The sequence below is a fragment of the Pleuronectes platessa genome, chromosome 19, assembly GCF_947347685.1.
Source record: "Pleuronectes platessa chromosome 19, fPlePla1.1, whole genome shotgun sequence".
Lineage (NCBI taxonomy): Eukaryota > Metazoa > Chordata > Actinopteri > Pleuronectiformes > Pleuronectidae > Pleuronectes > Pleuronectes platessa.
In genome coordinates, this window is record NC_070644.1 from 14984732 (window position 1) to 15011674 (window position 26943).

The 26943-nt window shown below is 43.0% G+C and overlaps 2 protein-coding genes across 2 annotated transcripts in view; both read left to right on the plus strand.

Moving 5' to 3' along the window:
* Positions 1–13515: 13515 nt before the first annotated feature.
* Positions 13516–22484, plus strand: cercam (cerebral endothelial cell adhesion molecule). Its single transcript, XM_053411923.1, has 12 exons — positions 13516–13718; positions 14906–15016; positions 15933–16050; positions 16188–16322; positions 16418–16622; positions 16720–16839; positions 17035–17111; positions 17273–17379; positions 17590–17722; positions 18053–18180; positions 18968–19171; positions 20990–22484. The coding sequence occupies exons 1-12, from the start codon at positions 13516–13518 to the stop codon at positions 21222–21224; spliced, it is 1776 nt and encodes a 591-aa protein (XP_053267898.1). The 3' UTR covers positions 21225–22484.
* A 1491-nt stretch (positions 22485–23975) lies between these two features.
* Positions 23976–26943, plus strand: part of sardh (sarcosine dehydrogenase) — a 32998-nt gene continuing 30030 nt past the window's right edge. Inside the window, exons 1-4 of the mRNA XM_053410770.1 lie at positions 23976–24194; positions 25590–25780; positions 26217–26353; positions 26736–26914. Coding sequence (XP_053266745.1) covers positions 25596–25780; positions 26217–26353; positions 26736–26914 — 501 coding nt within the window. The 5' untranslated portion in view covers positions 23976–24194; positions 25590–25595. The remainder of the gene's footprint in view (positions 24195–25589; positions 25781–26216; positions 26354–26735; positions 26915–26943) is intronic.

Sequence of the window (26943 nt, forward strand, 5' to 3'; positions counted from 1 at the left end):
ATGTTTTAAATGTTCCCTGATATTTTAAATTGTAAAACCTTCTGTGTCACAATCTTATGTAACACAAGTCTCTATAGTTTTGTGTCACAACCCGTTTTGGACCCACATCTCGTCCCCCTCGTTCTATGATTTCTCTCTTTTCTCTGCAGGGTCCCGTCTATTACCTGGGGCCTGCACACTCTGACACTTATCCACAGGCTGCAGGTGCATGGTGGTGGTGCTGGTGGTGCTGGTGTTGGAGAGAGACCTGTGAGGAGCTCAGGCTGCAACAGTGGGAATAAAACGCGCCTGTGTATCCGGTAAACAGCCATAAAGTCAACACCAGCCAATAAAAGTAAAGCACTAGACTATGATTATACATAACAGCATTGATTTAGTGTTTTCTTTATTACTATCAGGCTGACAGCACGCTCCTCTCTTTAGATTATAATGTATGGGGGGGGGGGGGGGGGGGGACTCCAATCGTAAAGTACTTGTCACTGATATATCCATTATACTGACATAATTTCAACCATTAGTGATTGGAATTATTTTGGTGCGTAATCTGAGATCCTCTCCTAAATAAAATATCACTTGCCTGCTGGTTTTAATGCTTAAAAGCGAATTTTACTGTCCATCGTGTGGCTGCTGTTGCTCCCATTGAGCTCCCACTCTCTCCCCTGCAGTGGATCCAGTGTTACACACTAAACACATGTTATCTGGATGTGAATGGAAAATAAACCCTGTAGATGGGAACGTGCATTTAAAACTATCCAAAGAAATCCCAGTTAATTGCATTGTTCCAAAGGCTTCGAGGTATTTTTCGCATCTGTCAACACAAACACAAATATTACAATTACGTATTATACGTATTTTACCACACTACAACCTGCTGGTTATTCTTATTTAAATAGATAATGTTGATATTTGTTTCGGCTAAAACACGTGTAAAAACCTTAGATTTGTGGATGAACCTGTCTCACCGTGGTTGTTAAAATGCGTGTGTAATTTAGAGGCTGCTATTGTTCTTTAAAATAAAAAACCTAAACGATTAAAAACGAACCTTATGTGAGAAATAAAAACAGAATAAAAGACGAGTCCTTTCCTCAATGGACACAGAAGAATTTCTCCACAAGAGCAAACATGACGCACTAATCCCCAGGATTTAAGAAAGGTTAGCCTTTAATGTTCAACAACAACACACACACTCGTTGGCTCTGCGTGTGTGTGTGTGTGTGTGTGTCAGTGTGTGTGTATGTATTGTTTGCGTGGAATTAATTAGAGTCTATAACAGAAACAAAAACGATATTTTAAAACAAATTTAAAGTAACAAAATATCTGTAAGAGTTGAAATATTTTTTATATATTTTCCCTAAATTTCTAGCCCTGTTTTTATTATTTACCATAGTTACATTAGTGAACAGTATTTATTAGCACATTTAATTTGTCTGAAAATTTGAATTACACAATTTACGAGCTGTAAAATGGATTTATAAAAATAATATTAAACATAAAATACATTAGAAATTGGTGTTAGTGTTGAGCTAGCACAGGCCTGCGTGTTAACGTGTGCTGCTGGAGGATGCTCAGCCTTTAAAGCTTCTAAATATATAGTTTAATTATTAGATATGTTTTCCAGCGAAATTCTGATTTTTAACAGAAACTAAATCAGAACCCTTGCAGCTGAATGGAACCTGCTTCGTGCGGGTTTACTCCTCTTCCTCACTGAGTCTGTGACATGCTCCAGTTTTTCCTTCTTCCTGTAGCTTCGCTCGTCACTGAGCGTCTCGTGCTGCATGTGTGAACCTTCAGCTTCGAGCCTTCTACTGTTTGTCGAACACAGTCGATACATCGACGCCTGCGGTCGATATTTGCCATTTAAAACAAACAGTCTTCATTAGATCTTCGACAAAGTGTAAATACCAATCGGGCCAAAGCGCGACGCACACGACGCCACGCACGAAAAACACATTACAGGAGGCAGAGTGAGGTTTCCTCCACTTTATTGTCCCATGCGACCTTCTTCTCTTCCTTCCTTTCTCCAGAACATGCAAACTGTGATTGTGCATCTTACCTGCGAACGACACAGTTACACAAACACACAACGAGAGGAGGCCTCAGCCTGCTTTGTCGTGCGGAGGCCCACACGTCCCTTTATGTGGCGCTCGGCCAGCGACAAGCAGTGATGAATGTGAGTCTGCAGCAACAGATGTCCATACACAATTCTTGGGGTTAAATTGGAGTTTACTCAAGAATTGCGTTTGGACAATCAGACGCTAGAGACTCTGGAAAGGCGCTGCCAGGACAGAAAGATACAGAACAGGAAGAAGAGATGAGACATTGAGAGTGTTTGAATGAGAAGTGACTGTGGGCAGTTCATGGAGAGGCCCACGGGTGCACCTGCTCCTGCTGCCTGAATGCTCTTTGACAGTATTGGCTGCAGAGTCTGACACTGAAAACTGTTTCCTTTCCTCCTATGGAGAGTTGCAGCCCTGTGCATTATTTGTGACATCCTCACTGCTCAGCATTGCCTCCTTTCCCCCCCTTTTCTTTTTTCTTTTTTTTTTGAAAAATCAGCTTTTCCAACACTGAGCTGTTTGCACCAAATCCTCTACACAGCCTCGTCTTTACCCCTGATGTGGTTCAACTCTCCTGCAAACCCACTTGGATAGAAACTTATCCCTGGTGATTCTAAATGTGCATCTTTGCAATCTGAATCACTTTCTGACTTTTCTCATTGCTGTTTGAAAATGCACGCATCCTTTATCTCCCCCCCACCTCTCTCCCACTCTCTCCTCTATCTATTATCTCTCCATGTCTGTACACTGGTTGCTATAGTTGAAAACTTAACCCCCAAGTCTGCCCCACGTCTCTGGGGGCCTTAAGATGGCTGCACGGCCGCTGCATCCTCCAAGTAAAATGTCATCTCCTTTGCCTCACCAGGGTTATTTTTACTTTTCAGGTGTCTCGAGGGGGCGCAGTGAAAACACAATACACGAATCAAACAGCTGCAGCTTTACACTTTCTCTCATTTTAAAGTCCGGTGTGCAGGAAGAAAAACGCCATTTCTGCACCTGTGCTCTGTCATCGATTTAAAAGGGAAAGACTGTTCAGTTGGGTTCCATGGATGTTGGGAGGAGAAACCCCCCCTTCCTATATCTGGAGGAAAGATACTTGGAGCGTTTGGGTTCTTTTCCTCTGGTGAAGATGAAGGAAAATGCCACCAAGAAAAAAAAAAAAGAAGAAGAAGAAGGAGGAGGAAACCCCATAGTTCCCGTTGGTGCGTCCTTGGTTCCCAGACGAGGGTTCTCTGGGCTCCGAGCTCCGTCCAGATGCCCCCCCAGCGAGCAGCGTCGGATGCTGACAAAAAAAAAAAAAAAAGAAAGGAAGAAGAAGAAGGAGGCTGAGGCGCAGGAGAAGCGTCGGGGGCTTGGTGCGTTCACTCCGGCCACACGCTCCTGGCTTTACCCCCCGTGCATCCTTCCTCCACGACTCCCTCCCTCGGACTGACTGACTGACTGACTGACCGACTGGGATGGATGTCTCTCTGCCCTCCTGCCTTTTTCTTTGCGCCGCTCCAACAATGAAGAAGAAAAAAAAAAAACGTAGCGCGGCTACGACGCAAGGCGGAGTGAGGAGTGGAGAGGGTCCTCCGCTTGGTACTGAATTTGAATAACACCACGGGGTGATAAATGTCCATTGTACTGCTTAAGTAATGAATCTCCGCTGTCCTCTGTGCTGCACACACACACACACACACACTCATACACACATGCACACGCACGCACACACACGCCAGCAGCTGCGATGAGGGACCAGCAGCCCCTCTTAAAGACACAACAGCCCTATTTTCTACCCAAAAAGAGATTACAATCCCGACACTGTTTACTCTCTGACCGCACTGCATGACGTTTAGTGTTTCTCTGGTGCCCCCCCCTCTCCGGTGTGAGCAAACTAGTGCAACGCTGTGACCAGGCACTTGGACATAAAGCGGTGCCTTCAGCGCCATGTGCAGCCATTCTGCAGCGGAGAGGCCAGCCTATACTGTAAGGCCTCTGTGGAGCAGTGTCGTCCCGAAGTGACATAAAATGAGAGGATTATATGACGTGTATGTGACAGGGGACTGATCAGGGGACAGACACCGTGTTGTGTTTGAATGTCCTGAATCAAACTGCACATTTCGTGCAGATAAGACGTAATGAAAAGGAAAAGGAAAAGGTGTTAAACCTGCAAAAATCCTATGTGTTGCCCGTGTCCTATAATGCGATTTAAATACCCTTTATGTTGCACTTGTGCCGCTGTTCTTTTATTCATCTTTCAAATGTCAAGGTTAAGTCTTTTAGCCCTCGGGTGCACCTGCATGGTTAAATCACCGACACAGTGATTGTTGAGATCAGAATTCAGCATTTTTACAAGAATTTAAACAGAAGTAAAAATGAAGAAGCAAATTAAGGAGATTATTTGAGCGTTTTCCCTCTGAATGGCTCTAAAACCGCAATTTACGCACAGTGGAGAAAACCCTGTCCATGTTGGCACACATTGGTGTTCATGCGTAAAAAGGGGTTCGTGTAAATGCACCAACATATAGCGGTTATGATTTTTTTTAAAAAGAGTTTAAAAATAGGAGAAGCTTTAAGCATGTGCCTCCTCTCCCCCTCTCAAACAGGATCAAACCCATCCTCATGTCGTGCACATCAGCACTTGAGAATGCTGCGTTTGCGCTGCAGCTTTTTGATGCTTACAAACGCCACCCTCTCTCCTTCTCTCCTCCTCCTCTCTCCTTCTCTCCTCCTCCTCTCCCCCTCTCCTCCTCTCACTCTCTTCCTCTCTCCCTCACTAATAAATCATCCTGACTGATCCCGCCCCGGGCGCAGGGGGTCCTCCTCTTTAAAGCTCAATCCGTTTTTCCCTTTTCATCCCTCTGAAGAAGCCGAGTTAACCTCTGCTGATCCACAGGGCCGGAGCCTCTCTCAGCCTCAGCCCGCCTCTCATTCAAACAGCCAGTCACTCATTCATTGCTCTTTTTTTTAAGGGGTGCAAAACAAACCCCTCCATCTCCACTTCTCTCTCTCTCTCTCTCTCTCTCTCTCTCTCTCTCTCTCTCTATCTCTCTCTCTCTCTCTCCCCCCCTCCTTTTCATGCCCTGACTCTCTTAAAGGCGGGAAACCAGCTGGGGAGAAGTCAAGAGGGTCCACTCTCACTCTCACCTTGACACCCCTCATATGGTCTTATAAGGACGCATTGATACTCCCAGTTAAATGGACAAAACACACCTCATAAAAGCCTGTACATTGTTCAGATCACAGAAAAATGTACTAAATAATTGTTTATTTAATTTAAAACTGCTGCCATGTGTTGTAAAAAGGGACTGACGGCTCAACAAGTGATGCACTTGATGTTGGATCCTTGTAAACTTATAAAGTTGTGGATGAGAAACTTTTGCAAATCTGCAAATTCTGAATATTAAAGACCACATTTAAGGTCAAGCGAAAGAAAGTAGTTTTTTTCTGACTTATTGTCCAGATTGGGCTTCAATTAATTGACCCAGTGGGATATTTGTGTGATTTGCAATTAAATAAAGCTCCCAATAATGGATCAAAAAGAGTAAAGAGCAACAAAAAGGAAAGTAAAATGCTGTTGCCTGTCTTCAACTGTGGAATTTAAGGCCTTTTAGCTCAGTGGCTTTCATGCTGGCTGTTAGTCTTGGTGGTGTATAGTAGGGGTATGTTGTGTGTACACACAGAAACAGTAGGGAACCGCTGCACTCGACGTGGGGGCCACTGTGCCTCCCTCCATTCACAAATCAATGTTTAACCCGGTGGCTAAAAGGCCTGGCGGGGGAGAGGGAGGCCCAGTCGGCGGGGTGGGCCATGAAACCATGCCACCGAGAGATGGAGGGGCCAGGGAGGACAAAGGGAACAGGGGAATCCTTAAAACAAACCTCCTCTGGTGAAGGCATCTCCTCCCCGCTGCTAGGGCACAGCTACAGAGGATGGAGAGCAAGAGTAGAGAGGTTAGAGAGAGAGGAGACGCTGTGGCAGGGAATGTCACCGGAATTTATAATGGGAAGGATGTTCAGGCAAGACGGGCCTAGAGTCAAACGGACAAAGGGGTAAATGGGGAGGAGAGTTCCTGAAGAGGTTATAACAGTTCCTCCGTCCGTGCATCCACCTGCTGGTGCACTGTTCTTTTCTTTACACTCATTTCATCCAGGCAGCATTACAACAGTGGGACCTGTACCGGCTGCTTGTGATATTTAGTGGAGCAAATGTTGGAGATAGGAAGGAAATAATGATGCAGAACCAGGGGCGTTAAAAAGCAGACAGGCAGCGATGGCAGGAAACCAATTACAGAGAGGCATACCCGTCTGAAGGCCGTGACACACAAGAGAGACACTTTTTAGTTTTCATTATAAATTCATTCTGTCGCACACAGTCTGCATTTGTCTTTTTTTGTTGCTTTTTGCATATGTTGCACCATAATGTCACCTTTGATGAGTTTGATGAGGTTTTGAAGAAAACAAATCCCACCATCTCACGTTGTTTTGAAATCCAACACGCTTTGCATGTTTTAGGGGCTGAGGGAATTGATCTATTGACCTCCACCGACACTGCAAACATACATTTGTGTGAGCGTGACGTTTTTCCTCGATGTGAGAAGAGTCGACTCATCAGAGATTACAGGTTTACTCCCGGTAAAAGGCCGAGCCGGAAAATAAATCTTGGAAGGAATCCCCGACCGGCATAATGGCCGAGATTAAAAGATTAAAAAGAAAAGTTCTCCTTTAAACGCGGACTGAGTGTGTCCTGCTTCTCTCTTCTCACACCAATACACACTCCTCCTCACCCTCTGACTCCCCCTCTACCACCATCACAACCACACACACACACACACACACACACACACACACTCCTTCCCCCCGAGCATGCCGCTGCCTAAACATCCCCCAGAATTCTTTGACAGTAGCCGCGCTGTTGCCTGGCAACGGGCGACGGACAGCGTCATCCAGGGAGCAGCAGAGAAGATGAGAAGCAGAGAAGTCTGCACTAATCTCACCGTCACTTTGGATAGAGATCAGGGGCAATGAGGGTGTTTGCAAAGAGCCTGGAGATTGTTAGTGTTTATCAATGATTGTGAGACAAAAGCAAATCCACGTGTCAATGAACAAATGAAGTCTAATATATTCAGGGTGAGTTTTTAAATGTGAAAAACTAAAAACAAAATGATGCATCTGCACATGCAACTCAAAACCATAAAAACATAAAGTGAAATTAACGCCACCAAGAAAATTATGTTTAATTATGTTGAGATTTCTAACCCTCTGCTTCACCAGAGCTGCACCAGATTCACTGACATCATAAAAACACCAATCTATTGTAAAATGAATTCACTGAGTGATACTATTTCGTTGCAAAATATATTTAAAGAAAGATTTAATTGTAAATAAGAAATCTTAAATCTTAAATATGGTTTATTTCATATTGATGAGATCAGATAATGCAATCATACCTGTATCACTGACCTCATAATCTAATTCTAATCCACAGCCTTTAGTCTGAGCACCAGTTTCTCTTTGTGTTGACTGACTGGTTTCATGTACAGACTGGAATCAATGTTATTCTCTTTTACTGAAGCAATTCTGTTTGAGTGCTTGAGCCTTCTGCTTGGCCTGGACGTCACTTTATCCAGATCCTGCTGCCGGCTCCACAACATCCCATCATCACACTCTTCGTTACACACAGGAAAAAAAACACTGAGTGGTATCAATGTTTGATTTGCAAGAAAACTGTGTTAGTGAACATCACGTATTTATAATCCCATACCTGTGAGTGAAAGACATCTGCAACAAAATGTACATGTTTTACATCCCATCAAATTATAGGAAATATATTGTATATATACAATAGCTGAGATGATCTCACAGTTTTTCAAATGATCTCAATGATTACAGTTTAAAGTATTTATAAGGTAACATCCTTTTAGTAACTTCCTCTCCTCAGTAACATCTTTAATCGCAGTGTACAAATTGTCAGCGTCAGATAAAAGTTTTCCAAATATCAGCTGCAAAATACTGCTTCTTCAAATAGTGTTTTTTACATTTTAAGTTTGTACAATGAGATTTAAAAGAGTTTTATGAGCTCAGGTGGTTTTTATAGTTTTCTAAAGCAGAAAATGATAAAGGAATAATTCATCTTACAATAAAACGAATGACCTTTACTGTTCAGAGCTAAGAAATAACCAGTTAGTTAAACATGTTCTGGTTTTTGAGAAAAATTCCATCATTATTAAAGGAATCTAAATCGCCTTGCTCACACATGGGAAATATAAACTGTAAACACCGTCATTGATGAGGACTGTTTGATGAGATGCTATGAGAAGAAACAATCCTGGCATCACGCACAGCAGCGAGAAATAAAAAATGTCTGTAGCCCCAAATCTCTCCCCATGCAGGAAGTGTTACTTATTATATGTAGTTTGAATTATAAACAGACTTTTAGTTCTTTCAGCCTTTCAGGTAAAAGTTTAAATTCCTTGATTCTGTCTTCAAGAATAAACCTAATTCTTTCTGTCGGCTCAGTTAATCTAACAGTGGCCACTTCTTTTTTATTCCAAAATGAAACAAATGAGCTTCTTAGCACCACCCTCGAGGACTTCGATAAAAATCGAAATATCTCCATCCAAGTTGTGAACAATAAAACTGGTTCAAGCTTTTCAAACAAGACCTGTAGCTTTTATCTGTTTTATATCATTGCCTATCGAATATCATTGTGTTTTGGGTAAATCGATCAATAAAAAAAAGGTGAAGAGGTGAAGAAAATCACTTCTATTTGGAGTCGCTCGATTTTCCTGCCAAGCTCAGTGACACATGTGTGCAAAGAGTCACAGATACAGTCACTCAGAGTTCAACTAAAACATACGAGTCCTCAAACAGGGAAAACGTTCCACTTGTGAAAACACACATATGTCGACATGGGAGGAGCCGAGCTGCTGCTGTAGCTGCTGAGTAAGAGGGTACGAGCCACGGCTCAGACCCTGAGTGACAGGTATTGACCCGCCCAGCCAAAAGACGTCTCTGTGGGAATGCTATTGATTATTGCCACAGCAATAAAGGTCCCGGAAGCTTGTGAGAATGTCACGACTCTCTGCTGCCTCCAGGCCCCGGGTCCCAACACACACACAAACACACACACACACACACAAACACACACACACACACACCCGCACACACAAAGACAGGAACACTTTCACTCTGACACATCCCAACCTGCAGTCCTCTCACACTAACTTCAGCTTTCTGACTGGACAAAGGAGAGATGAAAGAGAGAACGGCAGCATGGTGACTGCCTGGCTGGGCGAGGATGTGTGTGTGTGTGTGTGTGTGTGTGTGAACATGGATGAGTGGTGGGCCCTTAATAGACCCCCCACCCATCCCACCATGCTTTAAAGGCTCAGCTCACCCGCATTCCAGGAAACATATTCATCTGCTGTTTTCCAGCCACGGTGAAAGGTTTTAGTTTTATTTGCGAGAATATATTTGGGTAAATGTCTTTGAGATTTCTGCTGCACCGACAATACATTGTGTCCAGCAAGAAAAAAAAATCATAAGCAACTTGTCTTTCCGGAATCAGTCAGTGTTACGCAGGACATTCCACAAATTAGAGGCTGATCGGCCACTTTATCCCCATATTACATTTACATGTATTGCATCAGATACAAATACCACGTGCAAAGATACATTCTACAAACTCTTGACACTAAACACAGGCAAAACATCCATATAGCTGTGAAATTAAAATGTGTTACTGTAGAGTCACTGAATAAAGATTTCGCAAAATCTGGATCATTATCCAGACTTGTACAAAATTTACCAGCTTATAGATATTAACCCTCTACATATGTCTTTCATACTGCAATTAAAAGATCTCCCCGTTCCCTGATCTGGATCCGCAACAAAATATGACAGGTTCTTTCCTGACTCCTCCCACATCCTTTCTCCACCAAGTTTCTTAATAATCCATCTAGTAGCTATTGTGTAATTCTGCTGACAAACAAACAAGCACATACAGTTCCAATGAAAACTAGCCACACTGAGATCTGTGGATTATCCAGAGTTATATGAACAATACTTCACGTGGGACACATTGATGTTTGATTTTCTACCTCACTTTTTAATGACAAAAATTATCCCACCATTGTGTGTGGATGGAGGCAGAAAAAGTGTTTAGATCTCAGAACGTGCACAAATAAAACCATCTGCATGGATCAATATAATTAGTGGTAAACGAGATAATGTGTTTTATTTAACAAGTCAAATGAAGCCACACCACACATCCAAGATGGTCAAGTACGCCTCTCTTTCACTCTGACCTGTGCAATCTGCTCAAAACAATGCAGCTTTTCCTTTTGTCTCACTCTCTCTCCTTTCCTCCGATCTCCCTCTGTCCCTCGTTCACACACCCCCGCACACAAACGCCATCTCCACCCTTGACCTCGCTGTGAAAAGTTAGTGCAACCGGGGTTGAACTCTCCCAGATCGGCCTCCGCCTCAAACGCATGGGAAAGTGCCCCTTGTCATACATACACGTATATGTGTGTCCGAGTGTGTGTGTGCGACTGTGGAAACACTCGGGGTGTCATGAATAGGAGAGATTTGACCCTCAACCGCCTGACCTGTCCACACAAACGAGCCTTTTAAACCAGAGCCACTATTGTGAGTGGTCAGTGCCTCAGTTTATTCACAGCGACCGGCCAGAAGATGCCAAATTCATTATATATCACTTTGTTTATTATTTTTGTAGCAAGTCTCTGCTTCTCCTCTTTTCTTATTTCTCCACTGTTCTCTTTCTCCTGTTCCCATCACTCCTCGTTTCCCTCTCTTCACAGTTTCTGTCACGTCAACCTCAATGTCCGATCTTGAATCTTCACTTGACTTCTGAGCAGATTGCACATTAGAACTAAAAATCCCTCTATTTTCTCCACTTTATGTTTATTTATTATGTTTGCATTCAACTTAATATTTCCTCTGAGATTTAACAATCTGCATATATGTGCACAGAGTGATGGGGGAACTGCTGGAAGTGACTGATGATGATAGATCTGATTTTGTTTCTGTAATATAGATCGTTAGTTGAATGATTTTGTGGCTAATTAGCCTAATTTAGCTGATTGCTTGCAATTATGTTAACACGTGTTTCATTTGAACGATCATACAGAGGTACGATGCATGTTATATAACATTATTTACATCGATAAATTGGTCAATGATGACGTAAACTGAGTATAAACAATGATTCTTTTAATTTTCTTTCTTCAGAAAACAAATCTGACAACAACTGTGTTTCTCGCTCTGGGCCCCGGGGCCTCTGAGGATCAGGGAGGAGGTTTATGGTGGTCCCCAGCAGTAAGTATCAGAAGAGCACATTGCAGGAAATATGAATAAATGATGAATACATAAGAGAAATGTGTTGACTGACAAACATGTGTTTGTTCATGGGGGTTTATGGGAGTTATCTCTACAGTTCCACTGATTTACCCACAATGCACCTGTCTGTCTCCTCCTGCATCCCATACTCATCAGTGAACTGTGCGTTGTCCACAGAGCGACACCCAACACATTCAGGAAGCAACTTTGACCCTTCTACATGCAGAGCTAATCTTTAATCTTAACTCCTACTTAATGGTGCTCCTTGCATAAACCTCCACCAAAGCCCAACAGTCTTTAAATCCAATCAAGCTGCACCAAACACACTCATCAGTCCTCTTAAATAACTTCTCTATCTTTTCATCAAGATCAAATTATTATTTCCTTGGAAAATTAGGGATGGTGCCAAAAAAATCCCAATCTCACAATTCTAAACACGTAGACACAGATACTTCACTTAAGTAAAAGGGATAATAAAACCGTGTGAGAAACTTAATTGCAATTAATAGTCTTGTTTTGAAATTAAATTAAGTTAAAGCATATAAATATTTGAAGGGAAATGTACTTTTATTAAAGTGGCCGCTGATTAATTTATATTATCTTAATCAGCAGATTGAAAAATCCATCAGCTATGAATTGTAATTGTAATCAAGTAATCAGTATATTTATATAGGTAAGAAAATAGTAGATAGCATTTTAGTCATTTTATGAACAAATTTAAACTACTTCATATACTGCCAGGCAGCTTATGCTATAGCAAAGCATTATATATATATTAAAATGCAATATAACTAGAATGATTTCAACCTTACAAAGGTTACTTACAAAGGTGTGTGTGTGTGTGTGTGTGTGTGTGTGTGTGTGTGTGTGTGTGTGTTTGTGTGTGTGTGTGTCCTCTCCATATGATTGTGATAAACCATCATGGTCCAGGGCCTCAGCCATATGCTCTTATGGGCCTTCTCTTGGATCAAACCCTCCCTCTGCTGGTCAGCCTCTGTACTGCAGATACCAACCAAATGATGTAGTCCCACTCACCACTCAACATCTCACACTTCATATCAATCAAACTTGCTCCTTATGAATTATATGTCTTAGCATTAAATACAGTGCACTCAGTGTGTATTACACCGTAATCACGTGCACTGCAGGCTAAATGTTTTTGATTTATCTGTGGACTACAAATAGAATATTGACTATATACTATATTTATATATATTTTTTTACACGTATATAATAATAGCAATTACAATAATAATCATGAGAATCCCATTACTAATATTGGTACAACTACTACTAGTACAACTACAACTACTACTACTACTTATAATATAAAGATATTTGAATCTTGAATCTTACACAAGGAGTAAAGATCTTCAGTACTTTTTCAGACTAAAACATATGTGCAATTTTTTGTTAATTTTTTTCAGTAAAAAAAAAACAGAAATGAAGTAATAATACTACTTTTATCATTATAATAATACAATTATCATCACCATCGTCATGATACTACCAGTACTACTATGACTATAGCTACTACCAATAATAATAATACTACTACCAATAATAATAATATTATTATTATAATAATAATATAAAGATTTCTGAATCTTGAATTGATCTAAAGATTTTCAGTACTTTTTATTTTTATCTAAAAAACATGTGACATTACTTCATTTTTTTCCAGGAAGAAAAGAAGGCCGAAGAAAGCATAATTATAACAACAACAACAACAACAACAACAACAACAATAACAATAACAATAACAATAATAATAGTGTCTATGTGGTTTGCTGAGTGTCTAAACGTGTCTCTCTCTGCAGGACGTGTCTCCAGTGTCTCAGAGGTTTTATGAACAGTCTCAGACACTTTTATCCTCGAATGAAACTTTTTTCTGGGGCCTCGGCGCGTGAAGCGGAAGTTGTTAGCGAACCTCTGCCGGTTGACTTCGTGTAACTTCGGGAGAACCCGAGCGGCTTCGCACAGTAAGAAGGTGGAGTTGAGATTTTTCTTTTTTTGGGAGAAGCCCAGATTCCTCTCCCTCTTCTTCCTGGGACCGCCGCTGCTGACGCGTCCAGTGCGGAGCCGCCGTGTGAGTCCCGAGCGCCTCCGCCACCATGAGCCTGCTCCTGCTGCCGCTAGCGGCCCTGCTCCTCCAGGCCGACTCCTACTTCTCCGAGGAGAAGTATCCGGAGGAGTCGAAGGTGCAGCCTCCCACCGTGGTGATCGCGATCATCGCCCGCAACGCCGCTCACTCGCTGCCCTTCTACCTCGGAGCCCTGGACAGACTCAACTATCCCAAGGAGCGCATCTCCGTGTGGTGGGTTGCTTTCCCCGTCCCCCTGGCTTTTCTAATCCCTCTGCAGCAGCCGTTCAAAAGGTCAACGGCATTTAAATGAGTCTGTGAAAGCAGCAGCAGCTTTCCTTCTTCTCCTTCTTCTCCCCCTCCTCCTCCTTTCTTCTCCCCCTGTGTGCCTCTCTTTCAGCCCAGGCTGCCTCTCTCTCTCCCCCTCTCGCTCTCTGCCACATCCATTTCCCTCTGTGGGTTGCATGGGTTTGTGTTCTTCAAAGTTGGTTCCAGCTCAAAATCCAGATGAAAACCCTCAAACTGACCGGTCCTCCTTTTGTTTACATCCCTGTGGATAACGTGTCATGGAGAGTCCATCATTTAAAAGCAGCTCTGCTTGTGAACCCCCCGAAAAAACAAAGCCCCCAAAACTATGGAACTGACCCTGAACCTCCGAAACACTCCTGGTACTCTTGCTTTCCCTCAGATCCAGAGCCTGGTTGTACCAGAGTGTTTCACTAAGTTTCTTTATGATCATGTTGATTGGATTCTGTTTAATGTGTTATTAACTTTTTACTGTTTGTGGATTTGCTTTTCTGGTCTTTTAATTACGTTTTTATTCTTACAACAACTTTGCATGTCTTATTGTTTTGTATATATCTGTTCATCTGATCCTATTTTAATCGATTTCTCAAAAGCACTTTGAGCTGCATTATATGTATGAGAAGCACTTTATAAAACAAACAGTTATTAGTGATCATTATCATTATTGTTATTATTGTTGAGGTATGATTTGTCAAAACATGAACTGTATCACTTGAAACAATCCATGATGTGGTAATGGGATTACTCTTGGATGTGATAATGCTTCTGTAGGTGATTTTTTTCATAGCAGTGTGTGCATATAGGATTTACGCTTTTTAGGATGTATACGCTTTTAGATAGAGATATTCCCCTAAATTATTTAAATTTACATTCTAGCCTTAGAATACCACACAACAAGCATTATGGAAAAAATCCCAGTATTGTTCCATGTCTCTGTATCATCTACCGGTTTATTTCTCTTTATATTTCTCTTTCTTCTTGTCATATATGGTAAAAATACTCCCTACATGAAAAAGACCTGTACGTCCTGTCCCCATCCCCTCCGTCCCACCGGCAGTTAAAGCCTCTCACACCCGTGTTTGTTTATTTTAACCATCTGCTCTCCGGCTCCTCAGGGCGGCCACGGATCACAACACCGACAACACCACAGCCATGTTGAAAGAGTGGCTCACGTACACGCAGAAGTTTTACCACTACGTCGAGTGGAGACCCATGGATCAGCCCACGTGAGTATTTATCTATTGAACTTTACTTATAATACCAATCTGCTTTAATAGTGATTATGTGCAGAACAAGCAAAAGACACAGATGCATTAATTTACCAGGACTGTAATGAAAGATTCCCTCAAGTGTCATACAGATAGCAATGAAATAAATTAAGCCCCTTGCTAATGGTGCCGCTCAGAGCTGTACTTGAAGCTTCCTTCTCGCTCATTCAGGCTTTTTATCCTACATGCACGGCTGGAATTTACTAGCTGACACTTTGATAGCCTCGCACTCTGTAGCTCAGCTATCAGCCCCGGTGGAGTCGCTCTGCTTTGTCTTCGCATAATGAGGAATGATGTGGTGCACTGCTGCCTGTCCGGACGCGTCTGTCTGTGTGGACACCTGTCTGAGCCCAGGGGTTCGCTAGTGGGAATAATTCGTGTTTGCATGTCAATGATAAAGTCTGGACTCCACTAATCTGCTCAGCTACAGAACTTTAGTTGTACAGGCCGTGTTTATCATGAAGTACGATCCACCACATAGACTTTATACCCATAATTGATGTGATTTGATTTACTGGATGTGTTTTTGGTATTTATGTCTCAGTTTTTAAAGACTTATAGTTTTTTTGAGTTGAATAAACCTTTTCCCCATATCGTTTGTTCAGTAAAGGTTCAGAAAACCTCTAGGCCATGTTTAAAAATTATGAGAAAAGGACAAATCAAAATGTTGGTGCGCGGTTTGATCCCTGAAATTTCCTTGGGGAAGAAATTGCCCCATGAGTGATGTGCCGACAGAGAATAAATGTTGTGTGATAGAAAAAAGTGCTGGAAAGTGGGTGAATACAATTTGTGCTGTAAAGCCCTTTGAGTGATGGATAAGACTCTTATGTCGTATGTGTGTATACATATGTTGTGTTGTTTCTGTGCGTCTCAGGTCCTATGCAGGAGAAATGGGTCCTAAGCACTGGCCCAACAGCAGATACGAGTACGTAATGAAGCTGAAGCAGGCGGCACTGAACTTTGCCCGGAAGCGCTGGGCCGACTACATCCTGGTACTTGATGGAATAATTCATAATTCATATCGTACAGTATCTTTCTTCATTGGATTTGTTTCCTCCTTGGCTGCTGTTATACACCACATCTCTCCTGTTTCTTCTGTCTCCTCCGTCTCCTTGCGTCTCTGTGTCAGTACGCTGACACTGACAACATCCTCACCAACCCAGAGACACTCAACCTGATGATCGCAGAGAACAAGTCGGTCATCGCTCCCATGCTGGACTCTCAGGGAGCCTACTCCAACTACTGGTGTGGCATCACTCCGCAGGTCGGTGTCAACCCGTCGCAAAGTTCAAATCTAAGAAACAGTTGGAGACATGGACCCACATGTATATTCAAAGTTATCACACTGCACCTATTCAGGGATACTATCGCCGAACAGCCGAGTATTTCCCCACCCGTCAGCGTCACAGACTGGGCTGCTACCCGGTGCCCATGGTCCACTCCACCACGCTGCTGGATCTGAGGAAGGAGGGCATGAAGAAGCTGGCGTTCTTCCCTCCTCACCAGGACTACTCGTGGCCCTACGACGACATCATCGTGTTTGCCTTCTCCTGTCGAGCTGAAGGTTCGCTTCTGCTTTTTAACTTTCACCCTGTTAAATGTGTCCAAAGGGGAAAACAAGGCTTTTACACGGTTAATGCCTCGTCTGTGTTGCTCCTCAGAGATACAGATGTACCTGTGCAACAAGGAGCGCTACGGCTATCTGAACGTCCCGGCCAAACCTCACCAAACCCTGGAGGACGATCGCCTCAACTTTGTCCACGTCCACCTGGAGTCCATGAGTAAGATAAGACTGAATTCACTACTTTTTCATATTTATAAACAGACAGAGGGTAAAAAAAATAAACTAAGACACAGACTGAAATCATATATACAAGACACTAATCCTTGTTGTGTTTCCACATGTTTATCTTGTGTCGCTTTAGCTTTATTTTACGAGCTTGTCTTCTAACTCATGCCCGCTCTTCGTCAAATAGTTGATGGTCCTCCGATGAAACCGTCTCGCTTTGTCCACATGTTCCCCAAACAGAGAGACCTCATGGGCTTTGATGAGGTAAAGATATTTTTTACTCACAACTGAGTAATGATGTGAGCATGTGAGGAGTGTGAGCTCCATCCAGTGTGAGGATGGAAGTGAAAAGATGTCCCTGGATGAGTGGAGTTTATAAAAGAACAGCATGAGCAGTGGACTAACACTTGTCCTCCCCGTCTCAGATATACCTGATAAATCTGCGGCGCCGTCAGGACCGCAGAGACCGGATGCTGTTCTCGCTGAACGAGCTGGAGATCGACGTCAAGGTGGTGGATGCTGTGGATGGAAAGTGAGTGCGGCACGAAATACAGTGACGACGCCGAATCGGCTTCGGTGGAAAGTGTGTTTCGAGTGTTTCCACGAAGGAAAAAGAGATACTGAGAGAAAAAGGCAGAAAAAATAAAATTCACCACAGGACTATGGTTTTCCCTTTAGTTTCATGGATCATTAATTCCACCATGATTGATATAACATCTTGTGTATGTGTGTGTGTCTGCAGTGCACTGAACAGCAGTGACATTAAGATCCTGGGTGTTGACCTGCTACCGGGTTACTACGACCCGTTCTCCGGACGCACCCTGACCAAAGGAGAGGTGGGCTGCTTCCTCAGCCACTACTTCATCTGGAAGGAGGTGAGCCGACACACACGGTTCACGGGGGGGTCTTTATGGACATGACTGACAGCTGTGTGTAGGGATTAATAAAATGAATGGGACAAAGAATTGGATTCTGCTGTCGGGAGAGGGTGTAGTTAGATTATATGGGTGGATAGATTTTTTTTTTTTATGGCATTCATTAGGATCCATCACATTTAGGTTTAAATGAGTTTGATTTAAAGAACCAATACTAAGATTATGCCAAATAGATGATATGCGATTTAATTTGAGTATATTTGCTAATTGCTGAATAAGTTTGGATCCTGACGTTTGGATGTGATGTGTTTTTTTCTCCTCCCTTCTCAGATGGTGGACGAGCAGATGGACAAGGCGCTCGTCCTCGAAGACGATGTCCGTTTCCAGGCCAACTTCAAGCGACGGGTCCTCAAACTGTTGGAGGAGGTGAAGCAGGTGGAGCTGGACTGGGACATCATGTAAGACGTCCTCTATTCCCCAGTGCAAGGATGGATAATATATAAGGTTATGTGAATACAGGATCCTCAGTAGTCAGAAGAAAAGTCCAAGTTCAGAGATGCAAAACAAATCAGTCATAGCTTATTTAAAGGTCTAAATATTTAGCTGAGTTGTGTACTTATATTTATTCTCTCTCTGGATGAGGGTTTTCAGTCATTTAAAATCCTGATCTTAAGTTATAGAAACAAGCAGCTCTCCAGGGACTTCACGTGTCGGCCAAACAGCGTCCGAGGAACAGCGAAGTTTAAAGTGGAACCGTTTTATTCAGTGTTTTAACTGGTTTAAGTCACATGGTCCTTTTGTTATGTAGAGTAGGAGACTTCAGCGGATAATTCAACCCTAATTAAAAAGCTCAAACTCTAAGGGGATCCAAATCGGGAGAAGCTGAGTGATGAAGACATTAAACTCCATCTCCTGTTTTCCTTAGTGGCAGAAAAATACACACTGTGCGTTAAAATAAACTTAAACATTCTCAGGGGCTAAACAAGTTCAGGCATGCATTTGTTTCTCAGTTTCTCGGATTTAGACTTTACAGAGCATGGAAATAAACTTCAGACATGATGAAAGTGTTCTGAAAGTATCAGCAGGAAGCGGGAAGTGCACCAGCTTGTTGTTTGTGTGTATTTTTGTTTCCATAACTTTCTGGAAGTAGTCACTCACGACACATGTGCACAACAAATGCTGCAACCAAAAAAAAAGAGCTTCATTCCTTCTCCTTCTTCTTCACCCTCCGTCTTTCTGCTGCAGATACTTCGGCAGGAAGCAGGTGAATCCTGGGAGCGAGAAGGAGGTGGAGAACGTCCATAACCTGGTGTACGCCGACTACTCCTACTGGACTCTATCTTATGCCATCTCCCTGCAAGGAGCCCAGAAACTGGTCAACGCGGAACCGCTTTCCAAGATGCTGCCTGTGGATGAGTTCCTCCCCATCATGTATGACAAGCATCCCAAGTACGTGTGAAAGCAGCTCTGAGGCCACCGGCAGAAACCGGCTCCTTTCTTGTACTGGTGTTTGAACACCTCTTACCTTTTTCTTATCTTGTTCTAGTAACTCTTGCTCTTCAGTGGTAAACCCTGTCTCTCTGAGCCGCCCTCGGCCCCCAGACATATAAAGTTAAAAACAGAACTCCTGCATGCTTTCCCTATAGCTGCCTAAACTTGTATACATGCTGTATATTTAACCTTTTATTGAGGAATAGATTAAAGAGCTACAGGGAAGTCTGTGGTTTCTCTGAGAGGACGGTCATAATCTCTATTCCTGTCAGTTTATTATGCTACACTTTTCAAGATAGACAAAGAAACCACATTTCTAAGTAAATCTCTATTCTTTCAGAACATTTTTCTTTTTATGATATGCAGGTTTCTTGGCTGTATGTCTCTCTCTGTGAGTGATTGTCTGGACTTGGCCGTGTGGACGTTAACTTTTGTTAACCACAGTGTGGCTGCCAGACAGACAGGAGTCAGATGTGTTTGTGGCAGACTTGTGTTGAAAGTCAAAACATGTTTGGGGTATTTTTAGCCATGCTTGTTACGTGTCTAATGGATGGATTCTGAAAGGAATTTGGTCCATACACTCATGTCCCAATCTTTGAGAATTTTAATGACTTAATTACTAACATCAGGTCAAATTTAGATTTGTCTAAAACTTTGATGGACGACATGACAGCTCCTCAAAAGTGAAGCCTTTATCACTGCTGCTTTATAACCGCCTGGTTTCTGGCTGCAGTACAGGTCATAAACCCCGCCTCCTCCAGTGAACTGATTCGTCATTGGTTGAGGGTGTGTATTGGCAGGACCATGCTACTGTTGTTCCTCACCCTGATCACTATTGCAGAGACAAATGCTGTGTTCCTTATCACCCACTCATCCACTATTCCCTACTTCACTATATAGTGATAACCACATAGAGCACAACATAGTGAGCTCATCAGGAAAATGAAAAAAATGCTTTCGGACACATTTTCTCTGCATGGAATCTTTCCTCCAGCTGGTTTCTTTTCTTTTATTCACATTTTGTGAACAACAATACAATGTTGTTAGTAACAGCATTTAGTTCCTTTCAACAGTCCCACTTTCTTTCTACATAGTTTTGCCCTTGTCTCATGAATCCTTACCCAGATGGTTGCACATGTAATCTGTGTTTATCTTTTGTTCCTAGTTCATCATAAAGACATTGTGCCAAATTGTTTTTTAATCTAACAGCTGCATGTTAAAGTGATTCTGAGAGTCTCAGTCTTTTCCCATCATGCCACAGTGAAGATGGAGCAGAGTTAGTCAGACACATATGAGGGGCTGCAGACTGTAAGAGATGATATGGACCTGCAGGGTCTGAGGGGCCTTCAGAATGTAAGAGATGGAATGGAGCCCCTGCAGACCGGAGTGTTGGGCAGTGACGGCATTCTTCATCATGTGTGGAAAACTGGCCTGAAGCCAAGCCACTCTCTCTATTCTCTGTCTCTTTCCCCCTCTCTCACCTCTGTGATTCTAATTCAATATGCTTGACTGGTCCTCTAAGAATGCACGACTGCAGACCACACATCAGTCCTGCTGTCGTCCTTCACGCTTAGAGTAACCGAAAAACAGCCAAACGCATGTATTTGAAATTAGGTTCAAAATAACAGAAATATTAAGGATTAACAGTGAATTGTGGGGAAAATTGCAAGAGGTGCACTAATAATAAATCTCTGACGCAATTGTTCAAAATGTTATTATGATTTATAGCCTCAAATGAAATCCATGTGATCTCTAACCACTGCTTTCTCTCCGCAGTAAGGTCTACAAGTCCAATTTCCCCAACAGGAACCTACAAGCCTTCAGCACACGCCCCCTGGTGGTCCAGCCGTGCCACTACGCCGGGGATCCCGACTGGGTGAGCGACACGGAGACGTCCACGCTGTGGGATGATGACTCCGTGCGCACGGATTGGAGGGGCTCCCACAAGACCCTGAAAGGGGCGGCGGCCGCCCCCGGGATGCTGTCAGCTGCCTACAAGGATGAACTCTAGTGCGGAGCTGACGTGGCTGTGCAGAAAGTCGAGGTCAGGAGGTCAGAGGGTCAGATGCCGGGAGGAAGGAACTACACCCAGACTTTATTACGAGTCGACTCTGTGCTCTTTGTCATTTCACCTGGACTTTGACCTTCTCAAAGCGTGTAAGCGAGTGTACGGCACAGGAGGATTCTTTTCATATAACGATGGGTGTTTGCATCTCAGCAAATCAGATGCTTGAACTTGCACAACCGATTTCTCTCGAACAATCCGCCCTTTAGATATTTTTTACTTTACTCAGAAGATACATTTTTTATATTCTGAGCGTTTAAGCAGTTGTATGGCTAAGAATAGCATTATTATTAGCATTTTTACTTGAATGTGTTCCTGTGTGTTTGTCATGATGCATGTTCTTAATACTAATTACAGACATTTTATAACAGGAGAAGCGTTTTTTACAAGACTGTGGCTCCAGTAGCTGCACTGTTCACAACCTCTGGCAAGTCTGGACCAAAGTCTGATACTGTCATCGCTATGATGTCTCCTCTGTCTGTTTACTCTTTTCTCCATTTCGCCATATCTTCTTATTTGGGACAGTCGAATGCAAACGTGGATTGATTGATCCTATTGAATTTATCCCGTTGGCTTCATGTGACTGTGTCATTGGTACAGACTATATGCAGGAAGTATTAAGTTTGTGAAGCCAACACATTGAATGTTTGCATTTGTATAATCTAAGCTTTTAAATAATGTGTATTTTTGATATCAAGTCATTGCTGCATCTTCTTTTTTTAAAGTGTGAACTAGCCCAAACGTATCGTAGCAGCTGTCTCATGAAGCCATCTTGAAACGCAGCCTATAATAACTTTGTCGTAGCATCACTTGGATCCTCTTCAATCCAGGAATGTGTTGACACTCGGTGGCGTGTAATGCTGATGTGCCTCGTGGATTTAAATTACAGCAACCAAGTACATTCATGTTTTTGCATTTCCGATGATCTGATTTCACGTGTTCATTAGTCTGTCGGTGTGCGTATGTTACTCCTCCTGCATTTGTCTTAATTTATTTATTGAGCTCTTCTGACGTGGTCGACAGACGAGTCGCTTAACTTTATGAACGTGTCACCAAAGTGGAATGTCGTTTCTACCAAAGGCCCCTCTCTCTGTTGTTGAGCTCTACAATTGTATATTCAGACTTTATAAAGATAGGATGTGATGAAATGTGTAAAGCAACTTTTTTAATGTTAATAAAAGTGAGATTTTGCACATTCTCTCGTCATCTGAATACAACATGTGCTTACCAAAGTCTGCCACAAGAGGGCGGAATATCGTATTTCATGCAAGAACCAGGAGGATGTGTTGAGCTCATGTTTCCTGGACACATGTTCATTTCCATATGTTATAGAAAACCTTTATTTTTATTCATTTATTTTAATGACTTTATCTGTATGATCCATATTTCAAATTAAAGTAATGGCAAACATTGGCTTAAACTTCCGCGCTGCACAATTAAGTCAACTTAAAACCGTAATGCAATTCTGTTAAGTATATACTGTAACTTGTAATTATATAATTTGATCTAGGTTAGGATGATTTAAGTTGAACAAGTCAAACCAGGACATCTGTATATAGCCCTTTAGTGTGAAATGTTTTTGTGATGTAACGTCTCCTTTAATTCTTAGTTGGTTTCTCAAGTCAAATGCAACATGGAGAGTGGGCTGTGTACTTAAGACTTAAACTCACAGATGTTACCATAAGAATGTCTTTTTACCGTCAGAAAATTATTAGCATATGCAGTTGGTGCATGGTGACTCACTTTGGTCTAATCCTTATTTCCCTTTACGTCTCCACAAACATTTGATATGTGCACGAGGCAGAGACACACATTAACCCCTGAGCACAGCACAGCTGTCTGCACATGCATCGAACCAGTTATGTGACCTCATTCCTCTCTGGAAAACTTCCTCTGGAATCAGAGTGAGTGGAACACACACTGTTTACACGCCTGTTTACGTGAACATGCTACACTTGAGAGACTGTTTCTTAACCACATGTATTCCAGGCCACACAGTTCAAAGGTTGATGGAATTAGTTTCAGCTCCTGTCCAGTTTGAGGCTGTTTGACGTGACTGGACAGAACCTGTCCCAGGGGGGGGACACACAGACTCCACTGCTCATTGGCTGCTGGTTTGGAGGTGGAGTTAAATGGGGTCAGCTTTGCAAGATGAGAAACTGCTTATGGCTCCGAGCATAAGGTTTCATAATGCTGAGGGTCTTCTCTTTGCACCATTGATTCCCCCTCTGCAAGATCACCATAATATCTCTCTCTCTCACACTCTCACGGGCACACACACACACACACACACACACACACACACACACACACACACACACACACACACACACACACACACACACACGCACGCACACACACACACACTACAACCATGATCACTCTGTGGACCTTGAGGACTTCAGTGGTTTTAACAGCTGCTACCTCATATCCCCCAACACACACACATTCACTCTCACTCTCACTCTCACACACACACACACACACACACACACACACACACACACACACACACACACACACACACACACACACACTTTCCCTTTTTCACTCCAAATACAGTTTCTCGAAAACAATAAATGCAGATAAAAATCTGAATTTAACATGTCATGATATCATCAAGACTGACAGATACTTATCACTACCCAGAGTTCCCTGTGTGCACTGGTCTCAGCTGCAGTGCGTGTGCGTGTGCGTGGGGAGGAGGAGGAGGAGGAGGAGTAAAAACAGGAACTACCACAGCAGATTTGTGAGCTTCTTCATCTCCCACGCTGCACTTTTTAAAAAAGGTTCGAGCTCTCGGCCATTTCCCCCTGTAACTCTGCAAACTGTTCTTCTCCTCTTCCTCTTCCCCCTCTTCCTCCTCCTCATTGGATCGGGTGCGACCGGGTCGGTGTGCGTCAGCAGGAACCGAAGGTAAAGTGTGCAGATCGAACCCGAGCTGTCATGCAGCAGACTTACAACACGAGGACGCGTCTGAGTTGTGTTGGGTTGTTGTTTCGTGTGAGATCAAATGCTGCGTGTAATGCCACGTTGCCTCGTGCAGCTGCTCGCACTGCTGTCTGTTATTCTGCCGTGTGGCGTTCAAGTGCATATGGTGGAACGTGTCACTCTGTTGTATTGCGAGTTTTGTTTATTTCAGGTGTCGTGAACATGTTGTGCAAACTTTGCAGTGCGGGGGGGGGGGGGGGGGGGGGGGGGGGGAGAGTGTTGGTGACGTCACTGCAGCTGACCTGTCAGTTTGTACTCATATGTAACTCATCATTTACAACTAAATGTTGGTACATTTCAAAGTTGGGGCTGCAACAGCTAATCGATTTAGTCGACTGTAATCGATTTAACAAATAGCTGGCATGATCATAGTATCTACAACACCGTTCTGAAAGGGTATCTGAGTCAAAGATATGTTTAACTTGATCCATGACCAGTCAGAAATGTAATAGTAGGTATCTGAAACTGGAATGATAGTAATAATTAAGTTGCACATGTCTGTTTTACATATAAAAAGAGACTAATGTCAAGAACACCGTTAAACTGCTGGTAAGGATAAATCAGCCCTAGACTTTTTATCTGATTAATAATTGATGAATCTAAAAAAGAATTGACAGATTTATCAATTTTAAGAACAGTTGTTAGTTGCAGTCCTAGACATTACATCCTTCACACTCTTTGGATGACAGACTTGTGTAAGTGGCAGCGCTTCACTGCATGTGTGTAAGGACACGATAAGAGAACCTGAACTTTCAGCCTCCGCCAAATTATAGTTTGTGTGCCCAGTGTTGACCAGGCGTGACTCGGAGTTAGATACTGTGGGAGCAAACTAACAGGATTCTCATGTGCAATGTGACGTGTTGTGGGTCCATGTGCATGAAAACCTCCAGCATTGACGTTGCCATCATACTTTTCCCTAATGTCTGCTCAACATGTGCAGAGATTAGCTTGCACACTAACTCGTAGTTATCAGAGCAAACTACTTGTTTTAACTTTTTTGGTGATAATGCAACTCTGAACCTTGATCTCTGTCTTTAGGGTCGCGGGGCAGGGGGTTTCTTACTGGAACTGGAGATTCATCACATTATCTGACAATTCTCGAACCTTTTATTGTACCTAAATTAATGCATAACTCCATTAGGTGAAAAAGTGACCTGAACTTTGTATTTAAGTGTGATGTTGTTTCTGCATCACATAACAAATGTGTCATGGAATGTAATAATTTGAAGACTAGCCCTTATTCTGTCACATTGCATATTTTGTGAAACGTCTCTCCGCTCTGTCACACTTTGTCCCCCTGTAACATCTGACTGTCCACAGGTGACCATGGCCTTCCTCGGGAGCGCAGCTCGGCGCTTGGTGTTGGCAGCGCGCCCCCCTCTCTCTCCTCTGTGCCGGACGAGTGCTCGGGCCTACAGCTCGACGCCCACCCAGGAAAAAAGTGTCCCCTACGAGAAGACGCTCCAACAGAAGGCGGGAACGTCCTCTGGTCCCACTAAACCTCTGCCCAGGTCAGCGGATGGACAGAAGGAGAGAGAGCTTTTATATTACCCTAGGATGATTCATGAGGACGATTGTGTTCACAGTGATGCATGGATGATGGATCAATATGATGGATCAATATGTGGTTATGATTATGGATTGGTTAATGAAGGTCTAATGGTCACTGAAAGATCGTAGAAGCTCTGAAAACAAACATTTAATTGTCAGTTTAACACAATAAAAGATAATTTTGAATTAATGGCACCTATGGATACTAGTAGTGATATTATTAATTCAAAGAAATTCAAGCCCAATCAATATTCTTTTTTAAATTTCAGGTGAAAAAATATTAAGGTATATCAACCTATTCCCCTTGAAGAACAGAAAGTAGCTCTAAGTGGCGTCGTCCTTGTCTCACTTTGAAAGTCTCTGCTCACCTGTAGCTTCTCTGTCACCCGACCTCAGATCAGCGGACGCGGTGGTGATCGGCGGCGGCAGCCTGGGATGTCAGACCATCTACCACCTGGCTAAAATGGGAATGACCAACGTGGTCCTACTGGAGAGAGACAGACTCACCGCGGGCACCACCTGGCACACTGCAGGTAACCAACTGCAGGAATAAGGTGTGAGGAGTGAGTGTGTGTGTGTGTGTGTGTGTGTGTGTGTGTGTGTGTGTGTGTGTGTGTGTGTGTGTGTGTGTGTGTGTGTGTGTGTGTGTGTGTGTGTGTGTGTGTGTGTGTGTGTGTGTGTGTGTGTGTGTGTGTGTCTGTGTGTGTGTGTGTGTGTACCTGAAATAATGCATACTGAAGTGCATCCAAAGATTATCTAATTATTGTCAAATGAATTGGTGGCCAAACTTAACCTGTACCCATATGCCAATTTTAACCGTCCCGGTCCGGCCTGTCTCTGGTCGTGTATCCACATACTGCACATTCATTGTTGTTTATGTATTGCTGTACACCGGCTCATGTGTCTTTTCACCAGGCCTGCTGTGGCAGCTCCGGCCCAGTGACGTTGAGGTGGAGCTCCTGGCCCACACCAGGAACGTAATCAGCAAAGACCTGGAGGAGGAGACGGGCCTCCACACGGGATGGATCGAGAATGGAGGACTCTTCATCGCCTCCAACAAGCAGAGACTGGACGAGTACAAGCGCCTCATGTCGGTAAGAATGGAGATGGGCTTGTTTTGGCC

Excerpts from the sequence above, each read along its gene's own strand:
- cercam (XM_053411923.1), top strand. The coding sequence starts at position 13,516 with ATGAGCCTGCTCCTGCTGCCGCTAGCGGCCCTGCTCCTCCAGGCCGAC. Across the intron at positions 16,623-16,719 it reads CTTCTCCTGTCGAGCTGAAG|AGATACAGATGTACCTGTGC; the intron begins GTTCGCTTCTGC and ends GTTGCTCCTCAG. Across the intron at positions 17,380-17,589 it reads GTGGATGCTGTGGATGGAAA|TGCACTGAACAGCAGTGACA; the intron begins GTGAGTGCGGCA and ends GTGTGTCTGCAG.